Source organism: Ictalurus furcatus, chromosome 15, assembly GCF_023375685.1.
Source record: "Ictalurus furcatus strain D&B chromosome 15, Billie_1.0, whole genome shotgun sequence".
In the NCBI taxonomy this organism is placed as follows: domain Eukaryota; kingdom Metazoa; phylum Chordata; class Actinopteri; order Siluriformes; family Ictaluridae; genus Ictalurus; species Ictalurus furcatus.
Genome location: NC_071269.1, coordinates 6,940,001 through 6,964,306, shown reverse-complemented (window position 1 = coordinate 6,964,306; position 24,306 = coordinate 6,940,001). Strand labels below are relative to the sequence as shown.

General features: G+C 38.6%; 1 protein-coding gene across 2 annotated transcripts in view; it reads right to left on the bottom strand.

Moving 5' to 3' along the window:
* Positions 1–24,306, bottom strand: part of scube3 (signal peptide, CUB domain, EGF-like 3) — a 93,424-nt gene that overhangs the window by 63,668 nt on the left and 5,450 nt on the right. For both annotated transcript variants that reach the window (XM_053643016.1, XM_053643017.1), the window contains exon 2: positions 1,276–1,398. In XM_053643016.1, the coding sequence (XP_053498991.1) occupies positions 1,276–1,398 (123 nt within the window). The remainder of the gene's footprint in view (positions 1–1,275; positions 1,399–24,306) is intronic.

Below are 24,306 nucleotides of genomic sequence, written 5' to 3'. Positions count from 1 at the left end.
GCTCAAACAGTCCTGGACTTGCTGGCCCTTCGAGGTTTTGCCTGGGGTATTTGTAGCCAGAGAGGGTTATTTGGAGAACCGAGGCAGCCAGACAAACACAGTGGCCTCTTACACCGCACGCGCCCTCTCTCCTTTCCTCAAATCTCGGCGGACGTCCTCTCATAACTGGCAGTCCGCCCGCAAAGTTTTACTCAACATCCAAGCCTTTTTCTGCTTTTATGACTCAGTTCACGTCCTCATTTATAATGCTTATAACATTTATGGCAGGCAGCCACAGGCAACCGAATGGCCAAGAAGCACGAGAACAGGAGTGAAAGCAGGAATGTCGATGGGACAAGGTGAAAATTGTCTGAGCGATAAAAGGAGAGATGGATGAGCATTCTGAAGTGCTTCAGATCCAGAGAGAAAAACAGCCTGTGGGTCTCGGCATCCCCCTGCCGAGTATCACATCGCCGCCTGTTTGGCAGCACTCGCAGATGCTTGCTTTCGAAACCTAAATAATCACTAAACATGTGTAAGAAATTTCCTGCTCTATCATATGAGCAGTGGATATATCTAAATAAAATCTCTTCTTAAGTGTTCACTTGATCCTGTGACTCCGTTCCCCAATGCAAGTTGGAAAGTGCAGCCAAGGAACTGAAGGAGTGCAGTGTTACTGTACGCTCAGACACACACACACACACACACACACACACACACACACACACACATACACACAAGCACTGGGTAGTTAAAGGTAATGAATGCTCTAACAAATCATACAAATTTCTTAGTGGGCTCAAGAAAGCTTCACAGGTTTACTATACAGCAGGTTCCAAAAATTTATATTCACTGCCAAGAACACATAAAAACGAATGCAAATTTGTCAAATTGCATTTCTCAAACAATATAAATTCACTTTTTAATAATATTCGATAATATGTTGTGTCAAAAAATGTGTTACTATTGCCCAAATGCAGTAGTCTTAATGCAGGAACGTTTTAAGGAACTGAGGAACTACTCTCATGGAAAAGGTCCCGTCTAAATTGCAAATTAAAGCTTAAAGTTTTTACGTAGAACCCAAAACAGAAGGTTTTCTTCTCAGAACATTGAAACATTAAGTACAACCTGTTGAGAATAATAGAATCATTAACCTTTAACCAGAGTGTGCAGTACTGAACACCGACAATTAGTCAAACGCAAGCGTAATAGAATAGAAGTGCCAACTCTCAGGTGAATTCTGATTGGTCGGAAGGTGATTAAATCAGCTAAACGACATGCTTTCGTCAGCCGTACCTTCACAGTGCTTCCCGTCTCCTTTATAACCGGACTTGCAGATGCATTTGTACGACCTGAACGTGTTCTGGCAGATTGCGTCAATGCTGCAGTTGTCCGTGATCTCCTCGCACTCGTCCACATCTGGAAAGAGAGCACACACGAGATATGAAATTAGAGGATATTGGGTAGAAAGGAAGAATTTACTAGACAGTTGTAATTTACAGATGATACCAGGGTGTAGTAGGTTATATAATTTGGCGCAAAAGTCTTACAGGACGTGTTACGGGAGTACTGATGATACCCACAATACTTTCAAAAGAGCATATCATGACATCACGACAAGTGACTGCTACTGTTGTTGCTTTTGGGGGTGTGGCCTCTTTTTCAATTCCGAAGAGAAACGGTAGAAGCCAAAATGTCAAGCTAACTAGCTAAATGCAAATGAAATAATAGTCTAACCGGTGATGAATTTGGTTGTTTGATTAACTGGTTATCTTTTGTACTAACTTTGTTCTCATATTAGATTAGTACAGCATGTTAAACAGACTAGGAACGTACATTGTACTAGCGTACTACTTACTACAATGTACAGTACTACATACACTCACCAGTGGCAACAACCATCTCTGCTACTTCCTTCCAAGCTTAATATTTCTTCGTAATGTCTCTATACACATTTCATGAGAGGTTATATATTGCAGTATAAGATGAAACCATGGTTAGAAGTTTTTCTTCCAGTAAATGGGAACTAATTGCTGGTAGGAGCTAAAGTTGTGAGCGGGGAACTGAAGAAAATTGGACCACATGCGCTACAGGATTGGTTCGAGAAACCATTCCAGCCAATCATTTGGATTTGCTGCTTCACCTTTGTTGCGTCATAACTAATTTGCACAGAACTGAGAAAATCTCCAAGAGATTATCGCTTGCTGAATTCTGATTGCCCACCTGTTGCTTTGCCACTTGTTAGCATGAACCTAGCGTTTCAATATCACTAACTAATTACAAAATCACTGATACGCGTGTAGATCAGTGTACAGCCTTTCGTACTTAACATGTATGAGGCTTCAAAGTATATGGCAAGAACTATTTTCTTGTTGAGTAACAAACAATGCTGTATATTCTCTCTTTATCATTTCCCATTAAGACCTTCCCTCTCATCTCTGTATCCTCCCATGAAGGCTAGTTCCCATCACAGCAGAGCGACTGAGTAAACTCAACGGTATTCCTGGCTGCCTCCAGCTGCACCATTTAAAACCAGCACATCAAGCCCAAGCAATATCTGCCTCAGATCTCTTCAGGCCTGGATGCGCTAAGCTGATTGCCCTGTCGTGATGAAGATCTGGCATTGATTTGTCGGTTAAAAAGAAAATCCCACTGCTGCTTCGTACCTGAAAGCATGTGCAAAGACGAACGCAGCCGCATGATGAACAAGTTTGTGCTCTCTGTCTTTACTTAAACGCCACAAAAACAATTCTGCTATTAGCTATAATAGAAACAGACGTGGCTCTAATCTACAGGCCTAATCAGAAAGGAATGTAGATTGCAAATTACTGCTCTTTTTTGTATGGCGTTTGTTGCATCGCATTAAGAGCGTCTTGGCCAGTTCAGGCACACCCAGACAGACGAACAGAAGAAAATGTTTAATCTGAGTAATTACTGCTGAGTGTTTATCATTACAGGAGCAGCTGCCTGTCACTTTTAATACTGACCTCTCTTTTTTTGTTGTTGTATAAAAACACTGAAAAGTTTTGCCCCTGAAACTCCATAATCTCTTCACAAGCGCATCCAAGGAATTTCGGACAAAGACATGAGGAAAGGAAAAGTGGAACTGACCTGGAATGGAATGTTTATTTTGGTCTCTAATTTAAAACCTTGGGCTAATTAGAGTCATAAATAAGCTAGTACTGGTGCACCAAATTGGTTGAGAGACTAAACTTTCCCTCCATAAAACATACTGGAGGCCCTTTTGGGGACTTGTCCCTTGCCTGGAGATGAAAAAGGTTCAGTGGCACACACAGCTTTATCTTTTAAACCGAGGCCTATAGTGAAGAGCTGTAAATACTGCAGATTTCTGTTAAAGAAAAGTAAACAGAAAAGAAAACAGAAAGAAGTGTATTTCATAATAACCCTGTCTAAAAAACAGCTTAGACTAGCATAATATGGTCTACTTGTCTTATTTTGTTTAGGCTGGTTTGGCTACTCCCCTACCCTGGTATAGCTGGTAATATGCTGGTCTAGCTGATCGGCTAGAAGCGGTGTCAGGTTGGTTTCAGCTGGTCAGGTTGACAAGCCTTGTTAGTTCAATTTGATCAGGCTGGAACCAACTAATCACTGTCAAGCTGGAGATCAAATTGGTTGAGAGACTAAACTTTCCCTCCATAAAACATACTGGAGGCCCTTTTGGGGCCTCAAACCAAACCATCAAACCAAACAAGCCTGACCAGCTAGAACCAGCCTGCAAGTGTCCAAAACCCCTCTAATACCATAAAACCAAACAGACCTAACCAGGTAGAACCAACCTGGCCAGCTAGAACCAACCTGGCCAGCTAGAACCAACTTGATCAACTAGAACCAACCTGGCCAGCTAGAACCAACTTGATCAACCAGGCTTATCAAGCCAATCAGGTCAAAACAGATTTAGGTGTCCAAAGCCCCTGTAATACCATCAAAATAAACAGACCTGGCAAAGATAGAACCAATCTGGACAGCTAGAGGTAGTCTGACCAGCCAGAACCAACCTAAACAACTGGAACCAAACTGAAAATCTAGACCCAGCCGGACCATCAAATCAAACAATCCTGACAAAGATAGAACCAGCCAGGACAGCTAAAAGTAGTCTGACCAGCCAGAATCAACCTAAACATCTTGAACTAGCCAGACAATTTAGAACCAGTCTCACCATCAAACCAAACAATCCTGACCAGCTAGAACCACCATATAAGTGTCCAACAGCCCTCTAAAACCATCAAACATGGTATACTTAACCAGCAAGAATTAACCTAGAACCAACCTGTAAGTGATCAAACCTCTCCTAATACTACCAAAACAAACAGGCATCACAAACTAAAAGAGCTTGGCCAGTTAGACCCAGCCTGTAAGTGTCTAAAACTCTTCTAAAAACCATCAAACACAACCAGCTTGACTAGCTGAGGCTGGTAACCAGCTAACTGTTCCAGACTATTATTTTCAACAGTGAACAGCCAGTTGCTTCAAGTTAAGGTGTTAGCCTAGCTTAACCTAGCTTAAACTTAACAGCCCTCAAATTCACAAACAACCACATTACTGCTGATTTTAATCCATACAGATTTGCATGGATCTATCTTTTTTTTAAGTAAGGGGGCCTACAGATTTTCTTTCACACCACTGCGAAGATGACTGTCTGGACAAGAGTCATGTAGGGTAACCATAGTGGTTCTGTGGCTAGCAGGCTTATATATTACTCAAATGTAAAGTGCATTTGATGAAAAACTGTTTACATTATGGGGCTTTTAGAGCTGCTGTACTGTATCTACAGAGCGCTTGAGAGCGGCAGACGTGTCGGAGAAAGACTTAAATCGAAGAGTAATGCATCATCACTTGGTGGTGCGCTGATACATAGCAGAGGAAAAAAAATCTGTCGTTTAGCAAGCTAACCCAGATATAGACTACATTTATAGACTACAAATCCTGGATATAGATATAGGCAACAAATCCTGGAGTTCTCTGTCAGTTAAATGTATTCAAAGACAAATATTTCAGTCCTACCTAGCTTTATAGTTTATACATGGCTAATCACGGTTGATTCAGGAGCTCAAATCATATCAGATGCTTCCAGAAGAACACAGTGGTTAATTTTTGGAAGATCTAAAGATCTTTATGCAGTGGTGGCTTAGCGGTTAAGGCTCTGGGTTACTGATCCGCTGTTCAAGCCCTGGTGCTGTCAAGCTGCCACTGTTGGGCCCTTGATCAAGGCCCTTAACCCTCTCTGCTCCAGGGGCACTGTATCATGGCCGACCCTGCACTCTAACCTCAACTTCCTGGCATGCAGGGATATGTGAAGAAAAGAATTTTACTGTGCTGTAATGCATACGTGACTAATAACGAGTCATTATCATTATCATTATATCTTTGGCTTACATCAGAACAAACACACAGACAATAGGAGATGCCCAGTTAATCAAGTTTTCCAGTAAAACTGAACAAAAAGAAGAAGAAATAATGTGGCTAATGAGGGCTAATTTGCTCAGGCTTGGCCAAGGGTAGAAATTCTGCTTGCAGAATCGGATGATTCCATGCTTAAAACATACCCAGCATAGCCATCCATTCGAATCACTGTCCATCCTTCAACCAGCAATAAGCACTTAATAATGTTGTACTGAAAATCGAATCTGAAGACAAATAATTACTGGTAAAAGAAAGTAATTCCTGTCAAGCATCCAAAGCAACCCCCCCCCCCCCCAACAAAAAAAAGTGCAGCTTCCAAACACAAATGCTTTTTTCACAGAGCAAATAAACATGTCAGCGTTAATCTGTCTGAAAGTGGGCTTTTAAGAACATTCCTTTGACATTTAAAAAGAAAAGAAAAAAAAAAACGCTTGGGCTAAGTAACGCATGCCTGGAAATTGACTCATACTGCTTCTTTTTTTCTCTCCCTCCTTTGCACTTTCTAAACAGCATACTTTGTTTGTGCATTTGCAATATCAATATCAATATCAATATCGCAGCCAGCCTGAAGACTCCATTTTCCATTTTGAAGAATCAGTAAAGTACAGTATACACATGTAGAGAAGGTCAAAGTAGCGATATACACCAGGGAAAATAGCCAGTTGTTTGCTTTCTATGGCTTCGAAGAGATAGTTAATGCTCATGTTTAGTCAAGGGATTGCGCCAAATGACAAGCTCAAGCCCAAACTTCATCCTGACATGTAGAGTAGAGAGAAGATCCACACTAAACACTAAACCACAACACACCTTGAGCATCAAGCCATCCTGGCTACACAAAGCCACTGTTCTTAATCAGGAAAATTCTGAGGATAAAACGATTAACCCTTTAATGGGCAAGAATATGAAAACACTTAGTATGAATTCACTATCAGTACTTTCTTTCATAAAAATAGGATTTGTATTGAAATGTGTACAGTTTGTGTCTCCCAGGATACACTGCCTGACTTGGGGATATTCCTTCCTATATTCCTTCCTTCATTCCTTTCTTCCTTCCTCTTTCATCCTGCCTTATGATTTTCTTTTTCTTTCTTTCTTTCTATCTTTCCTTCCTTCCTTTCTCTTTCTTGTCCCCAATCTTGCCTTATGCTTTTCTTTCTTTCTTTCATATCACCACATTACTCCACCCTTTTCTTTCTTTCCTTCCTTTCTTTTTCTTTCTTATCCCCTTAATCTTGCCTCATGCTTTTCTTACTGTTTTATCTCCAAACTTCCTGCTCTTCCTTCTTTCTTTTTCCTTCCTTCCTTCCTCTTTCATATCCCCACACTAACCCTACCCTCTACTTTCTTTCTTTCTTTCCTTCCTTTCTTTCTCTTTCTTATCCCCAATCTTACCTCATTCTTTTGTTTCTTTCTTTATTTCTTTTCTATACTCTTCCCCTACCCTTTTCTTTCTTTGTTATCTCAAAAGTCCCCATCTTTCTTTCTTTTTTTCTTTCTTTCCTTTCTCCTTTTTATCCCCATTGTGGCTCATGCTTTTTGCCTCATGCTCACTCCTCAAACTTCATGCTCCTATTTCTTTCTTTCTTTCTTTCTTTAGTCCATTCTTTCTTTCTTTCTTTTCCCTTTGTTCTCTATTTAAAAAACACTGTTGTGATCAAATCACATTTTTTAAAAAAATTAAGTTGAAAGTAGAACAAGGTTTTGCAATGTTTTATACCGCTTGAAACGGAACAGTTTGTGTGCTAACACTGATTTAACTCTTACTCCTTACTGGCAGTGAAAGTTCAGGAAGCAGTTCCAGGCCTTTCTGAGCAGCAGCACTGCAGGGGTTCGAGTGAGGGGTGGAATTAGAAATCACAGCTTTATCGTATGACTTCATTTGTATAAATTCCAGTGGAATTGCTGTCACGTCTATGAATTTGGAGTCAGATCATGTTGTTTAAAGCAAGTTCACTGAACCTAGCTGCTAAATGAGCCAATAAGCTAAATAACATTACAGCTAGAAGCTTCCATTTCTCTGAGACCAGCACAAGATGTTTTAAAGCTTTCCTTATCACACCCTTATCACCAGCTACAACATAGCATTATTCATTATTACTATTATTATGAACTTTGACCTCTTACCAGAACATTCATTTTTAGGAAATTCCTCCTAACAGCAAAATGATCAGAAATCATTTGGAACATGTTGATATAATTCCTATAAATCGTATTATTTACAGGTCTGTAATTACATTTAATGATTACTTCCTGTTCTCATTTACACAGCTAGAAACAGCTGTTTCGCTCTTCTCCTCTGTCCTAAAGACTTCCCCGCGTTGGGAAACTTACCGGAGGTTACAAAGCGCAGACACTGGAGACTCCTTCCATAAATGTTTAATAAACAGAATGATTGTATGCCTTTCATTTTTCAATCGATTTATGAAGCCAAAGATTACATGGAGAGTCTGCCATATAAGTATGTATTGTAATACAGATGTCGTTACTATAGAAACGATAAAGTATTAGAGCCAGTGCATTAAGATAAACCTGTGATCTGCAGCTGCACTACTGTCAGGGCTGCTGTTATAGGATATAGATTATAGTTATAGAATATAGAGTAAATTATATATATATATATATATATATATATATATATATATATATATAGACACACACACACACACACACACACATATATATATATATATATATATATATATATATATATATATATATATATATATATATATATATATATAGTACACTTTTTTTAAAATATAGTATTATAAACCATAACTATAGAGTTGAAATGAATTAAATCCTGACATTATACGGACACTAACTACCTAACCGGGAAGGATGTGGCTATTTTTTTTCCCATCATTTGTTACGAATATAAAGTTACAACTGTCAAATCAGACCTCTATCACAAAAAGGTGTTCCAAGCGGTGTTTTGAAATGACTACCTTGCAGCTGGTAATTATGTATTTTCATGAAGACATTAGTGGCAACTTGTAATTACCGTGATCTTAGCACAATGTGAATGCACTATTACTGCCAGGAGCATCGAATCCGTCTGACATCTTCGTGGAAATCTATTATTCAGCAAGGAGTTTATGTTTACTGAGTTCACTGAGCACAATATCAGATACATGTTTAAAAGGCGCTTTTTAAAATTAATTCTGAAAACCAACAGGTATCATGATATCCAAGTTTGCTAATGAAATTCCTACAAAACCGTAGAGCTGTATGTAAAACAAACAAACAAACAATCAGACTATGAAAAACCTATGAGTTTAATGATACTTGTAGAGAAAAGAGAATAAAATAGACGAGTTGTAGTAAATTGTAATGAAATTGCATTTTTACAGTTACATTCTTTGTAAACAATTTTTTAATCGAGTTAGTAAAAGTAAAATTTGTAAAATAGTATAAAAAAATGAAAAGATATTCCAATACTAGAGATATCTCAGTGAAAAGTGTATTGAGACATAATTTATCACAATATTGATATTATACTTTATAATGATCACACATTGGCCAACCCTAGTTGGCTCATATTTACTATAAAAATTTTTTTTAAATAATATCCACGATTTTTAAACATGTACCACTTTTTTTTGTTAGATTTGGCCAGGGTAGATTGAATAAACTGACCAAATTTAAAAAAGTACAGATGGACAAAAGGACTTTGGAGATACTAATTCACTCCCCTCAAATCCACAATCTCTAGAAACTTGTTCTAAATGAACAGAACTTTGAAAGTTCTGCTTTCAGTCAGTTGTAATTAAATAACGAGCGAGCTCTGACGTTTGTTTCTTTAGTTTGGTTCTGGACCTATGATGGAAATGTTTGAATCAAGTGACATAGTTATGCCACGTAACCTCATTTTATAATAGAAATAGAATGAATGAATGAACGATTTCGTAAAAGAGCAAGTTTTGGGAGGCGGGGCTTAGGCCTTAGAAAACATCGAGTCTAGCCACAGTGAAGCTCTGTTCATGTTTACAGATTACAGATCAGTGGAGAACTGGACGTGGTTTGAGGAGAAGGATTTACAGAGAAAGATTTGAAGTGAAATAGACTTGCTACTATTTTATTCGCTGGAAAATGTTGCTTGTACATGAAAATTGTTTCCGTGGAGCTGTTGGTTCCTTTAAGAGATGATACATGAGCTACTTCATTAATAGAGAACAGGAATGTTTTACATACATCTACATCACCCTTATATACCAGTTTTAACTGCAGCTTCTTGTGTGTGTGCATGCGTGCGTGCGTGTGTGTGTGTGCGTGTGTGTGTGTGTGTGTGTAGTCATGAGGAGGTGCGGGCAGTTGATGGGGTGCCAGGGTGCTTGTCCTGCCCTCCGTATTGCCCCACTCGGGTATATTTAGGCGCCGACTACGTTAAAAAGGTGTGCAGTTCAAACACGGGGCAGTGTTTACTCAGAGCCCAGAGACCCTCAGTGTTTACACACACACACACACACACACACACACACACACACTCTCTCTCACCTCTTCTCCTTTAGCTCAGATACCAGAAATAGTTCACTTCAGAGAGAGAGAGAGAGAGAGAGAGAGAGAGAGAGAGAGAGACAGACAGACAGACAGACAGACAGAGAGAGATACAGACAGACAGACAGAGGGCAACACAAAGAGCCTGAACGATAGAGAGGCAAACCATCTATATATTGAGAGAAATAAAACAGACGAACAGAAAGAGAGAGGGTGTGAGAAAGAGAGGCAGAAGGAGAGAGAGGGAGACAGAGAGACATAGCATGAAAGAGAGAAAGAGAGAGATAACAAGAGAAAGACAAACAGAGACAGAGCGAGAAAGAAACAGACAGACAGAGAGACACATTACAAATACAGTAGATAGTGAGACAGAGAGTCGGAGGGAGAAATCAAGAGAAAGCCAGACAGACAGACAGACAGGGAGACAGAAAAACAGAAGGTGTGAGAAGAGAGAGAGAGGGACAGAGAGAGAGAGAGAAATGGAGAGAAACAAAGAGAGAAATTAAGAGAAAGACAGACGAAGAGAGAGAAAGAGAGAGGGTGACAGAGAGAAACACAAAGGGAAAGAAAGAACAAGAGAGAGACAGAAAGAGAGAAGACAGTGAAAGATACACTGAAAGATAGAGTGGGAAAGATATATTGAGTGTGTGTGTGTGTGTGTGTGTGTGAACACTGACAGCTCATCACACTGGGTTATTAGGCGACGTGCAGGCTGGCCGGCTGAAAAAAAGCGTGTCGACGAAACACAGACGTCAACATGGGAGCAGAATTTAGCATCTCCCACTCCTCCCCCCCCCTCCCTTTCCCTCCACCCTCAGCCCTTTTCCTGAAGCTAATGAAGGAGTGCACTGTGTGTGGACGGAGCAGCTCGTAAAAGTAATACGGTCAGCTCTCAGCGCTGCACACACTCACCGCTCCGGACTCTTTCCTGCCTTCTAATAACAAGGAACTTACAGGAACCTACAGGAACTTTCCGGAACTCAGCACTCTCTGAGACGGAGACGGTCATTGTGATGATGTGTACAACTTACAGAGCTCGCAGGAACAGCAGGGAGATATTACACATCTGTAGTGGCTCTCTGTTCTCGCGTTCGATACAGAACCTCCAGCAGAGGGACAAGCTGGAGAACCCTTAATGGTTCTTCACTGAAAACATTTTTTCACTTAATAGTCATATATTTTGTTGTTTTAAAAAGCCAAAACAGAACGGTGACTGCAGGAGTAACAACAGCGACACTCGACACATAAGTTTACATATTTTTAAATTGAAAAAAAAAATGACACATACAGTTTTTAAACTTTGTAAAAAATTATTATTATTATTATTATTATTATTATTATTAATTTTATTTTTTTTAAGTTGAAAACATTTGCACCAACCTTAATTTTTTCTCACCATCCTCCTTCTTTGGAGGACAATAAAGACTGGTAACAATAATGTCTATAAAGTTACGTTGGGTTTTTTCTTTTCTTTTTTTCTTTTTTTTTTGACTATTACAACCATGCCAAAAAGAGGGTGACGAAGAAAAACGGAAAGGAATGAAAAGGAAGAGAAAAGAGATAAAAATGGAAAGGCTACAATTAAAACACTTTATTTTTTGCAAAACAGGAATGAAAAAAAATGTAAATAAGTAAAAAAAAAATAATAAAAAAATAAATTTAAGAGTGAATTCAATGGGGAGAAAAAAAAAAAGTCAATAATGTTCTGTGTGTCGTTTTCAATTTAATGTTGTGGGACATCCGACAAAACAATGTAGTTCCTGTTATTACTTCAGCTTAGCGACTATATACTTCAAATGCAGCTTGCCCTGTTACCGAGAAACCACACAAACGTAAACACATCTGTCCTAAAGATGTCTGAAAAGTTACCCCTTTGACTGTAACAAAGCGCTGACACTGGAGACTCATTCCATAAATCTTACATAAACGTTTCCTTACACAGAACAGACATTTTTAAATCAGATTACGTGAAGCGGTCGCTCTACGAGTCCCTGTATATGATCCTTTACAAATGATAAATGATATCATTAACGTTATTGTTGTATCATTAATATAATGCCTGAGATTCGCGTCCGCAGTACTGCTGTTCTGGAAGATTCTTCAACATCTTGAGAATTGATCTAAACCGTATCGATTATTTTCACTGTTTATTTGAAAGATTTTATTTCGGAAGCCGGCGAAGGATAACGCTGATGGTAAGAGTACTGACGTGAGCAGAGAATGTCTACGGAAAGTGCGTCGAAAGAAACCGGAGAGCAGAATGCAGTCATAGAGCTTTTTATAGGCCTCCTGATTGAGCTTAATGACACAACGGGAAAGCCACAGAGGCTCTGAAGGAAAGAGGCGGTCTGCTGTGAAACCGAGAGAGGGTGTTGAAATGAGAGCGTTCTGCTAACAGATGAATCACCAGGATCGTTCTGTGTGTGTGTGTGTGTGTGTGTGTGTGTGTGTGCGTGCGGAGAGATGGCAGAACATCAACACAAGGACCTCTCTCTTTTCACCACTTTATAAAACTGCTCACAGCAGTAACAGATCCAGATGAAGCCCTTAACCTCCAACACGGGAGAGAAAACACTACTAAAGCGTCTGCTTTATAACGAGAACAATAAGGATAGACTTTATTCTTCACTACACGGTCACGTGTGTGACGTTCGGTAGCTGTGTTTATATCCACGTATTTTTATCGCATGATTTTTTAAAAAAAATGCTGGATGGAAAAACAGGAGCTGTGAATAAAATCTCCAAAATGCACATTTAAAAAACCACAAACATATTGTATGTGCTCGACTGAGGCGGATCATTTTTTGCATTCGATAAGAAGACATGCGCATAAACTAGGATGGGAAGACATTTCCCGACCTAATTCCTCGACTCGCTTCTTAAATGTCATGTGACTTTGCCTGAACGAATCGTGTGATTGGATAATTGGCTCAGAAATGTCCCGGAAGTGACTTTTTTTTGCTCTCTTGAACACACGGGATGGAAACGGTGCTTTATTCACAAATGTTTTATGTGATATTCCAATTTTTGGAATAGAGTGATCATTCCTAATAAAGGCTTGAATATAACGGCACACTAGCTAGGCTTGTGCAACATTGATTTTTCCCTGATCATCATTTTTCACTTTATAATACAGCAATAAGCGGTTTAATCATCCAGAAAACGACAGGAAAACGAGTATTCTCGATTCTATATTAGGTTTACATTATTGAGCTTATATTAGATTATATAATCTCATATTAACACTAATACAAAAAAAAAGTTCTTTAACAAAAAAAAAAACGTGTGTAATCGCTGATATGGAGAATTTTTACTTAAGTAAAGTTAAGTTTACTTAACTTTTTTTTTGGGGAAGGAGTCTCCAGTATCAGAGTTTTGTAACAGTAAGTTTTCCATCGCAGTAATGTCTTCTGGTTTCTCTGTAACATGACAAGCTCCTTTTTTTTGTCTTTGAAAGAGGTGCCTCAACGGTTAAGGCTCTGGGTTACTGATCGGAAGGTCGGGGGTTTAAGCCCTAGCACTGCCAAGCTGCCACTGTTGGGCCCTTGAGCAAGGCCCTTAACCCTCTCTGCTCCAGGGGCGCCGTATCATGGCCGATCCTGCACTCTGACCCCAGCTTCCTAACAAGCTGAGATATGCGAACGAAATAATTTCGCTGTGCTGTAATGTATCCAGGACTAATAAAGGCTTCTTCTTAAAAAGAGAAAAAAAAGCGAGGCTGGTTATAAGCGATAACATGAACTGACTTGTTTCGCAGACAAAACACTTCATGATGCGCTTCAGGGTGGTAAAAGTAGTTCCCAGCTCTGTTGTTGAGTATTTTCCCTATAAGATAATGTTTAATAATACGTGATTTCTTCCTTACTTAACATATAAGCCGACGCAACGGTTGAGGTTTTAAATGCAATGCTGATTTCGTGGTTTGTTTTCGGATGTTAGCTATTGCTAGCAACAGATATGTTAACTAAATGTTTAACGAAATAATCAGAAAACAAAATGAAAGTCTCAAACCTCACTGAACGTATCAAGACCAACAATAGGAAAAGTGTTCAATTTTATCAAAACGTTTTTTATTTACTAAATATAGTATAGCGGATGCTTTTTAAACTATTCAGAGATGCCATTTGTTCCTACTAGTATCGAAACACACCTCACATAAAGAGCTGCTAAATCTCTAACTATTCAATGGCAAACGTTAAAAAAAAAGAGAAAAAAAAAGAAAAGGCAGACGGTAGGTGCCTTGATGTGAGGTTTAATACAAGCTCAGGCAATGGAAAGTCTTTAATGAAAAGTAGGATTCCTTTCGACAACCTCCAAGTGTATGAAGGCTGATATCCTCGACAAACTCACCAATTGTTGTCTGCGTTCCCGGAGGCGTTTCTAGCAGACGACAGTTCTGGAAATATTGCCAAAGCCCTAACTTGAAAACACCCGTGTGTGAAACAAAAAAAAAAAACCTTCAGTGGATTTAATGGGAAACGATGTGTCAAGTTCAAGACCTGAGACTGCTGCATTAGCATGAAGAACGGGACATGAATCATCTCATGTATGGCTTTGAGAGGATTACCAGAAGCATTTTGAACCAAGGAAACCCCACTCATCACTATTTGGAGTTGGAATGTTCCAGTATACAGTACCATTGGAGGTCTTTAACAGAACCAGGCAGGAAGATGACAGGAAAATGCACAAACACGTCTCACTGTCTGTCGCCATAAGCTACCCCGAAATCCACAAGCAATAGAGCTTCAAAATATCAAACAGACAACTTCGGAGCTACAAAGAAGCGAGGAAACGCCCATGTTTACTCCAGGTTTCAAAGCTGGAAGGTTTTACTGCTGATGTACACAAACGGAAATTCGAAACATATTCATTGTCCAAAATCATTCATTGAAAAACCAAGTGCCAATTTTTTTTTGTACTGCTCCAAAACAATGTAACTTAAAACATTTTTTTGTTGAAAGAAACTGTATTTCAGTTAAATGAACTAGTTTTTTTTTTTTTTTAACCATTTGTATCTTTTGGAACGATTAATACTAGTTTGTACCATGAGTATGTTTTGTGCTATTAGTATCTTTTTATTTGTATTTTTATCAAGAGTACTATTTTGCAACATTAGTATCTTTTTTAACATTAGTTTATTCTATTATAATCTTCTCTAACATTAGTATTAGTCTGTACCATTAGTACCATTATTTTGTAACATTAATATGTTTTGTCATTAGTACTAGTTTGTGCCATTACTGTCTTTTGCACCAATAGTATTAGTTTCTTCTATTAGTATTTTTTGTACCATAAGTAACTTTTTTAGCATTAGAACTAGGATGCAACATTATAACTAGTTTGTACCATTAGCATCTTTTGCACCATTATTATTTAGGTTATTATTATTAGGTTTCGTCTATTAGTATCTTTTGTATTTTGTATATTAGTATATTTTGTACAATCAGTATTACCTAGCTTGTACAAAGTATCTTTTGTGCCATTCGTATCTTTTAAACTATTGGGATGTATCGTACCATTAGAACAAAGTTGTCTCATTAGTATATTTTGTACCATTTAAGCCTTTTTTTTTTTTTTACCATTACTACTAGTTTGTACAGTTAGTAACTTTTGTATCATTATTAATTGTTTGTACCATTAGTACTAGCTAATTTGTACTATTAGTATTTTTTTAGCACTAAGCACTAGATTAACACTAGGTTGCAACATTAGTAATAGTTTGTGCCATATGGTACCATAGTATTAGTTTACGCCAATTGTATGTTGTGTATTAGTATATTTTGTGCCATTAGTAGTAGCTAGTTTGTACCATTAGTATCTTTTAAACTATTGGTATGTTTCGTGCCATTAGTACTTGCTTGTTCCATTAGTATATTTTGTACCACTAGTACCTTTTTTTTTTTTACCATTCGTAGGAGTTTGTACAATTAGTAATTTTGTATCATTACTAACTGTTTGTACTGTTAGTACTAGTTTGTGTACACCATCTTTATCAATAAATGAATAAAAATGCAATTATCTAAAGTGAGATTCGATGAGTGTATCAATGGCAGCTGCTCTGAGGTGCATGCTATGAAAAATACAACAATGCTAAATTCCTGGCTAAGAGTAACCATTTTGAAATGTCGAGAAAAGCTTTCTGTTTTAAGTAAACTGCTGTTTTAAGCAGAGTCTGATGCTGCGCCTTTTACGACACACTCAGGGGAAGTGAGGCTAACAGGCGCTCGCTCTCTCTCCTCTCCATAGGTGCCAATTAGCCTCCCACTCTGCTGCTGTCTGCTAGTTACTAAAGCGACTTTAAGAGGGGCCAACATGGCAATTACACCAAGAGTGTTAGCCTGATATTTTTAGGCGTTTCCTGTAGGACTAAACCATAAAATGACTAGGTCTGTGTGATCAAGGCTGCTTGCTGTACAGAAGCAGGGTTCAAATGCCACACACTGCACTATATTATATGCTAAAAATTAGCATTTCAGAAATAGCTGGCTCCATTCCGGAAGTTTTATAGCAAACAGATAGATTCTGTAGTCTAACATGAAAGATGTGATATATAACGGTGGCTACAAAAACCACACGGTTACGAAAGAGACCTTTATAGGCTATATTGGCTTTAGAGGAGTTCCCCACCACAAAACACTAACACTGCTAATAGTGAATGAACAAGAGGTCAGCTAGCGTTACATAAACGCTAATAAGTACCCTGCTAGCCTTCACAGCACACTGGAACAGGAAGGAAAAGTACAGGCATCATGTGCGTACGACTGAGGACATATCTGGGGTCACGGTATTCACAGTTCATAGTCATTTCAAACTGCTATGTGACATCAGGCCTATCATGAAAAGGTTAACGGGTCAGGTTAAGAGTCACACAGCTCCTCTGTTTTTGACATCGCTCCTCTGAATGTCGTCTCTGTGCGCTTTGCCGTCACGAAGCGTCATTTAGTTCTCCTGCAGTTGAGTACTCGGAGTGTTTTGTGGTCTTTACTAAGCAGATTAAAGCATTTCCTTTCATTCATGTACTACAGCGCCTCGGAATGTAAACACTCGCAGTCTGTAAACACACACATTAAACCACGGAGCAACACACATTCATCCTCAATGGCCTGCAAAGTCATGATGTTTCTCTTTAACCCGTAAACCCAGTCATGTGGTAAAGATGTCAGAAAGATAATCAGATTTTTTTAAAATCAAAAATAGAATCAAGTGACGAAGTTTACACATGAAATTTAATTTTCATGCATGCATATCTATCTATCTATCTATATATGTGTATGTATATATATATATATATATATATATATATATATATATATATATATATATATATGTATAAATGTAAATATATATACAATATATTTTTTATTTTCACCTCTGTGTTTTCGTGAGTCATGCATTTTAATGTGATTTTCCATGACTCATTTATCACATGATTTTTTTAAATTCACATTTTGATTCACATTTCTCATCAATTTTTCCACATTTATTTCCATGTGATTCTTTTCCACATGATTCATTCATTTTCATGTGATTCTTTTCCACGTTTCATTTATTTCCATGTGATTCATTTCTACATAATGCATTTATTTTCATGTGATTCTTTTCCACTTGATTAATTATTTTTTCAAGTGATTCTTTTTCATGTTTCATTTATTTTCATGTGATTCTTTTCCACACGATTAATTTTTTTCATGTTTCTTTTCACACATGACTTGTTTTCACCCGATTCATTTAATTTTCACGTAATTTGTCACTTGATTAATTCATAAAATTCATGTGAGTTTTCTACTCTGATTTGTTTATTTTCCATATGCGAGGTTTCTACATGATTAATTTATTTTCCATATGATTCAATTTTGAATTACATGCGAAATACTTCTGATCATGTGAAATGTATGTGATTTTTCTATCACTGTTATGTAGCTAGGTTGGCAAAGCTGTACTCCAATATTGTATGCTTTCCCTTCATATAGCAATCATGTTGTTTGAATAAAAATGTGATTAGCAAGCTAATCAGATACTGATCTAGACCTGAGGTGGACAGGATGACAGCACCCATTTTGGTGCTATCTGATTGGATTTGGGCACATAAAAGGTTTCCCTCTAGATTGGAAAACTATCAGAACACCCACCAAGTACCTCATAGAGTTAATGGGAAGCGAGTGAATCAGATATTAAGCCTGGAAACCAAGAGTGATGCTCATGACTTCTAACATGTGGTCTACCAACAAGAAGCTCTCAGCACTTGTCTGCCTGTAGAAATGCTGCATTTTTTAGAGCGAATTTTTTTTCCAGTGCAGGCCAGAACACGAGTATTACAAGCGTCTTTCGGCGGGTCTAATGAGGAACAGGCTGAGGATGAGGCAAACAATGAACTCCTCACATGCAGATGTTGAGAAAGTGACCGAAACCTTCACGAACGTTCACTCACTTGACAAATCAGGCTGTCAATGCATGCACATGTGCGTGTTTTTATAGATCTCTGGGATCCTTTCAGGGATTTTTTTGCCAACCTGCCTTGAAAAGAAAAATGCAAGTCGATACGTTTAACCCAAATTATCCCAAGAATTCCGTTTAAACCGCCACAACAGACACAAGGCGGCTGAGAAAACTAAAAAAGCCCATCCCTCAGGCAGGTACTGCACATGCTCAATGGGAATCTCAGCACTGCTTTCTAATTACCCAGGCTTGAAGTTACAAGACAATGTGCTCCATGTTTACTGATCAGTATTTTCACTAGCCAAAACATTTCAAGTTTTAAATTCACTCTACAAACTACAAATGCTGTCTTTGTTAGCTCAAACCTTAACCGAGCCTGTACTCCATTTTACATTATTATATAATATATTATTACTTGGGGGGGCAATGTGGCTTAGTGGATAGAACATTTGCCTTGCACCTCTGGGGTTGGGGGTTCGAATCCCAACTCCACCCTGTGCGCACAAAGCTTGCATGTTCTCCCCATGCTTCGGGGTTTCCTCCAGGCACTCCAGTTTCCTTCTCTAGTCCTCCAGTTTGCTCAGGGCACTCCAGTTTCCTCCCACATGTAGGCTGATTTGCATTTCCAAATGGTGTGTGTGTGTGTGAGATTGTGCCCAGCAATGCCCGAGTTCCCTGGGATAGGCTCCAGGTTCCCCGCAACCCTGTGTAGGATAAGCGGTTCAGAAAATGGATGGATGGATATTATTACTTATCTGATCAAACAATGTTTACAATGCTGGGATTTGACTCTACAACCTTAGAAATCATTAGCTCAGAACCTAAACCCCTGACATTCATATTACTACGGAAATAACCCTTGACCCCGATTCCAAATAATCAAACGGTGATTTAGTGGTCAGCACGTTCGCCTCACACCTCCATGTTTGTGGGTTTGATCCCCGCCGTTGCCCTGTATGTGCAGAGTTTGCATGTTCTCCCCATGCTGCGGGGGTTTCCTCCGGATACTCCGGTTTCCTCCCCAAGTCCAAAGACCTGCACGGTAGGCTGATTCGCATGTCCAAATTGTCTGTAGTGTATGAATGAGTGTGTGAATGTGTATGTGAGTGTGCCCTGCGATGGATTGGCACCCTGTCCAGGGTGTACCTTGCCTTGTGCCCCACGCCCCCTGTGATAGGCTTCAAGTTCTGTAAGATACATGGTATAGAAGATGGATGGATTTTCCAGGGGAAAATAATCAATGATCCTCTTACACCACAGCAAGTTACCAACTCTAACAATTTTAATTAATTAAAGAACGACAAGTCAGACTTTTTATTTATTTATAGTGATCACTTCCCATCTAGCAGCTATAAACATTCACTTCTCGTTTTCTCTCTTTAAGTTAGCAAGCTTAAAAAGGAATTTTTAAACGTGTATTTCATTTGAGCAGCAAGTCCAGCAGGAGGAACGCACTCAGTCTCTGTAACCGAGAGCCGTTTTCTCTGGCAGTGCTGAGAGTGTGACAGTAACAGGAGTACGCTTTTCAGCACAACCTCGGTATTTGCAGGAGAGCCTGTGTTTTTCTTGAGCTTGGTACAACAACAGCTTTAAATATTGCCCCATGAGCCATAGTGATAACACACACACTCCTGCCTCAGCGTGAACATCCTGGCTTAAGGAAATCAGCAGCAGATAAAGAATGAAGCAGGTGCTGCAACATATACAACATTTTAATCATCGTAAGTATTTCACCAGTTACAATAATGGAATAGGAAAGAAAGACATTTAGCGTTAATCTAGCAGTAATCCTGTATTAGCATTACCAGAGCGGCAAACAGAAGCTACTATTTACACCATAGCACTGATTCGGATTGGTCAGAATTTTATTAATGTGAAGAATATTAATGCGCTCTCTAATAAGTTACTGTTTCTATAGTAGCAGCTAACACGGACTTGTATTTGACAATTTGTTTGACATGAAATGGTTAAAAAAAAGTGTAATTGTTCATATGAAGACGTTTTCTGTTAGGGGACGTTCTTTACGATTTTTTGTAAGGAGTCTCCAATGTCAGTAACATGACAAGAGGCATTTAAAGAAAGTGTGACACAGAAGGCTGTTGAGGGAATGATTTTTTACAGCTGTTATAAGGTAAGTGATAACAGGTTTTGGAAATGTTCCACATCATTAAATGTAACTAAAAATGGATAGAAATTCCTTAATTAGTGAAAAATGTCATCACTGGCAAACTGCTTTCATTGATTTTTTTCCCATAACAGCACATCCTGACATGTTTTATTCCTTACTTAATAATACTGAGAAGATATTTTTCAGGATTGTAGCTTAAGAAACAATATAAAGGGTTCTCTATAGGTGGCACAAAGATGTGGAATTTTCTGGTACATTAATGTAACATTTTATATGCGTATATATATATATATATATATATATATATATATATATATATATATATATATATATACAGAGAAGATAATTGAACAGGGTAGACCTTACGCCTATGAAAATTTCCAAGAATAACTTCCCGCTGTGTTTATTTTTAGTGCGAATGTTTGTGGATACAGTTTCGGGGTCTTGGAGGAAGCTGGACACGAAACGCAGTAAAAGAGCGAAATACGAGGCTCATCTAGCAGACCTTGACGAGGTACTGAAAATAGCAGGCTGTCGGACACACTCAGGATTTTACAGCCACATGCGAACGTCAGTGGCCACATGAGGAATGAAGGGAAACTATAACACGTATGAGTTTCTCCTGCAGTGGCTAACATAGCATGCAAGTCATAACTTGTATGGAAAAAACAGGGTCCTGCCCCTAAACAAATAAATTTTCTCTGACCCTCTGGTTATACGTCACGTCACAGATCCCACTTTAAGACCCGTGTGTACGTAATATCAGTTCTATTGTGTGACTTGCTCAGAAAGGTTCATCAACAAAAAAGTGCCTCCTAGTGTCAAACGGACAAAAATGCATACAAAGATTAGACGATCTTAATCCATGTTTACTGTATCAAATGAAAACCAAAATTGTAACCTGGAGTCTACTAAAAGCAGTGCACACGCACACACGTATATCTCCAGCGCAGCCATGTCATTAACATCAACTATATCTACCTTCACTATTCATCGCTCCATTTTCTTCCTGTATTACACTGAGAAGTCTATAAAAATGGAAAAAAGTTGCATCTAAAATGGAGCATCCTTTACAGATTCATAGTAATGTCTAACGGCAGCAACAGCAGCACAACCAAATGTGAGCGTAGATCCTCACTAATGTATGCAAACGAGGTACGACGCTGTAAAGCGACAAATCCAAACGACTCGTCTCGAGCGATTCCTCGAACTGATCCTATAGCGTGTGGAGTCTGATGTTTTTACATTTCCCCTCTCCTACTTGTGATTACAGTTTGTCTAACCGTGAATAACCTTGGTTTTCTTATCTTATCGTGTCATATATAGTAAACACATGATATATTCCATATAATATACACTGTGTACACGACCTCTCATTATATATATATATATATATATATATATATATATATATATATATACTTATTCAGAGTCACAAGACGGTCCGAATCTTTTGAGGGTCGGGGGGGGATAAAAGTGTGATTGAAGCTCCCTCTATAAGGCCATTGGAATGCTTTTGTCGGATTCAAGACAGTTTTCTCTTCGCTTTGCCGTTTCGTCTCTTTAGCCCAGTCGCGCTGGACGGTTTACTGCGCGGTCAACCATAAACTTTATAACTGCCACCTCAAATATGCGCACCAGCTTTCAGGCGGAGAGAGGAGTTAAAGTGCTCAGAGACTTTTCTTGAGTTTTGGGGATTGGCATTGGAACGGGAATTGTGAGGAACTCAGAAACCCAAGCAGGGACTGGATCTCACAACCTTCTGATCTGATTAACCTTACGCTTCACTCTCATCTCACACACGCTTCAGTGTTTAATCTCATCTGGATACTCCAGAGCTGCTGCTGTTGTAATCATAAAGCCTAAACACCTGCCTGGATTACTCTTAGCTCTGTGATGAGGTTTATGTTAAAAACGCTTCTGCGAAATCACTGTGACACCTTTGGAATTCTACATTTATTTTGTGATTTTAAGATTCACATATATATTTCTTTGATATATTTAAGCATTTTATTTTTCTTCAAATTTTGGTGTAAAGCTTCTCACATACATACAGGATATTCCGTGACATGCCATGTAAATAACATTAGCTCATCTTTTTACAAAAAATAAAATGACAATTTTAAAGACTTCACCTTTAGAATTCTTGACGGACTTGTTTTAGACCCTATCACACCCTATTTATGCTCTAAAGCGCTAATGAAAATCTTACCATCTTAGAGCAAGTTAATCGGGTTCAACTTTTTCATCCATCAGTCACTAAACCCCACAATCTTACGATGGAGTTTTAGGGCGAGATTTGACGAATAAAGTCAAAATCTGTTTTTTGTTTTTTTTTAAACAGAAAATGTCATCGTCCAATCTCTTTCTATTAGTTTTCACAAAATTGATCAAAAATACTAAAAACAACAACAACAACAACAACAACAACAACAATAATAATAATAATAATAATAATAAAAATCTAGCAGCTACAAATTTGCAGGCCATTCTCCAGGTGCTTAGTAGATTCTAGTTTTAATCGGTTAGCATATTTGTTTTTGCTAAACAGGTCACTAAGGTTACTAATCCAGTCCCTCCAGGAGTTTGCGATTCCGCAGAAATGAACGCAAAATCGAGCAAACTTGGCAATATTCTGAGACGCTTGTGATTTTTCAAGATTACCGCAGTTTTCTGCAGACACGTCGTGTGACATCATCATGACGCGCGTTCAGTCAGTGACGTCCTCTATGATTCACATGTGTCGAACGTGAGCACAGCTAAAAGGTCAACAAACATCACTGCGAAAGACCTTGCGAACAATTTCGTGCAACAATTTGCGATTTCGCCGATTCGAGTAGCTTTCCGCAAAGAAGCACAAAAAACTCCGCAAGTTGCAACGCAAATTTGGAAAAAAGAAAGATGCAGAAAAATCAAGCATCACAAAAATCCCCTGTACAGACTGACTAAAGACAGGGTTGCATTACACGACTCTTTGTCTCTAATTACACCCAGACGTCCATCCTGGTTGGTCCTAGTGTGAAGATATTGGAAGCAGGTGGTATCTGAACTTAAATCGAGAGTCTAATTTCGGACTAATTTCTATTTCCTTGTTGTGTTTCAGGTTGGTCAGAACGACTCAGCTAATTTTCCCAATCAGAAAGAAAATGTTTGACTAGCGTTGCATGCCGAGTTCTAAACCAACCCTGTCGTTAATATCTAACGAAAATGCACAGAAACAGTAAATACAGGAAGTACATGGGGGGGGGGGGGAAATAAAGGTGGACCGGCTCTTGCAGCTGCAGAAAGCTTCTCAGTGAAGGACAATTTTCGAGTACAAAGTACTACCACAACCCAGAGGAACGAGCGGAAAAAAAGATGGTTGCAATTGCTGTTAGCCTTGAACCAATCGAGTGTTTATTTTACTATCACCGTCTCCTAGTAATGCACATGTTTTTGTGTGAGAGGAGTTTAGCAGCAGTTTGGTTGCTGGATGTTCTCCAGTCACGATGTCCGGTCATTTAATCAGAGAAATCAGTCAGCAAGTGTGTCATGCCCAATCTGTTAGGCTTCTAAAAGCTCTCAAAATGGTACACGAAGCATAACCAGGGATTCTTTATTTTGTTACAGCAATGGAAATAACAACCCTGCATCATCTATATTTATGATAGGAGCTATAGTTCGCTTGAATCCAAACTACAATAACTGAAATCAAACGCATTTGAATCATGAAATAAATCTTTGCCGAGAAGGTGGTGGAATTTATTCTACAGATAAAGACGCTACAAAAATGTTGAGTACACAGGGTTTTAGATGAAGTCATTTATTATGAAGTAAAAAAAAAAGAAAGAAGGCAAACATTGATG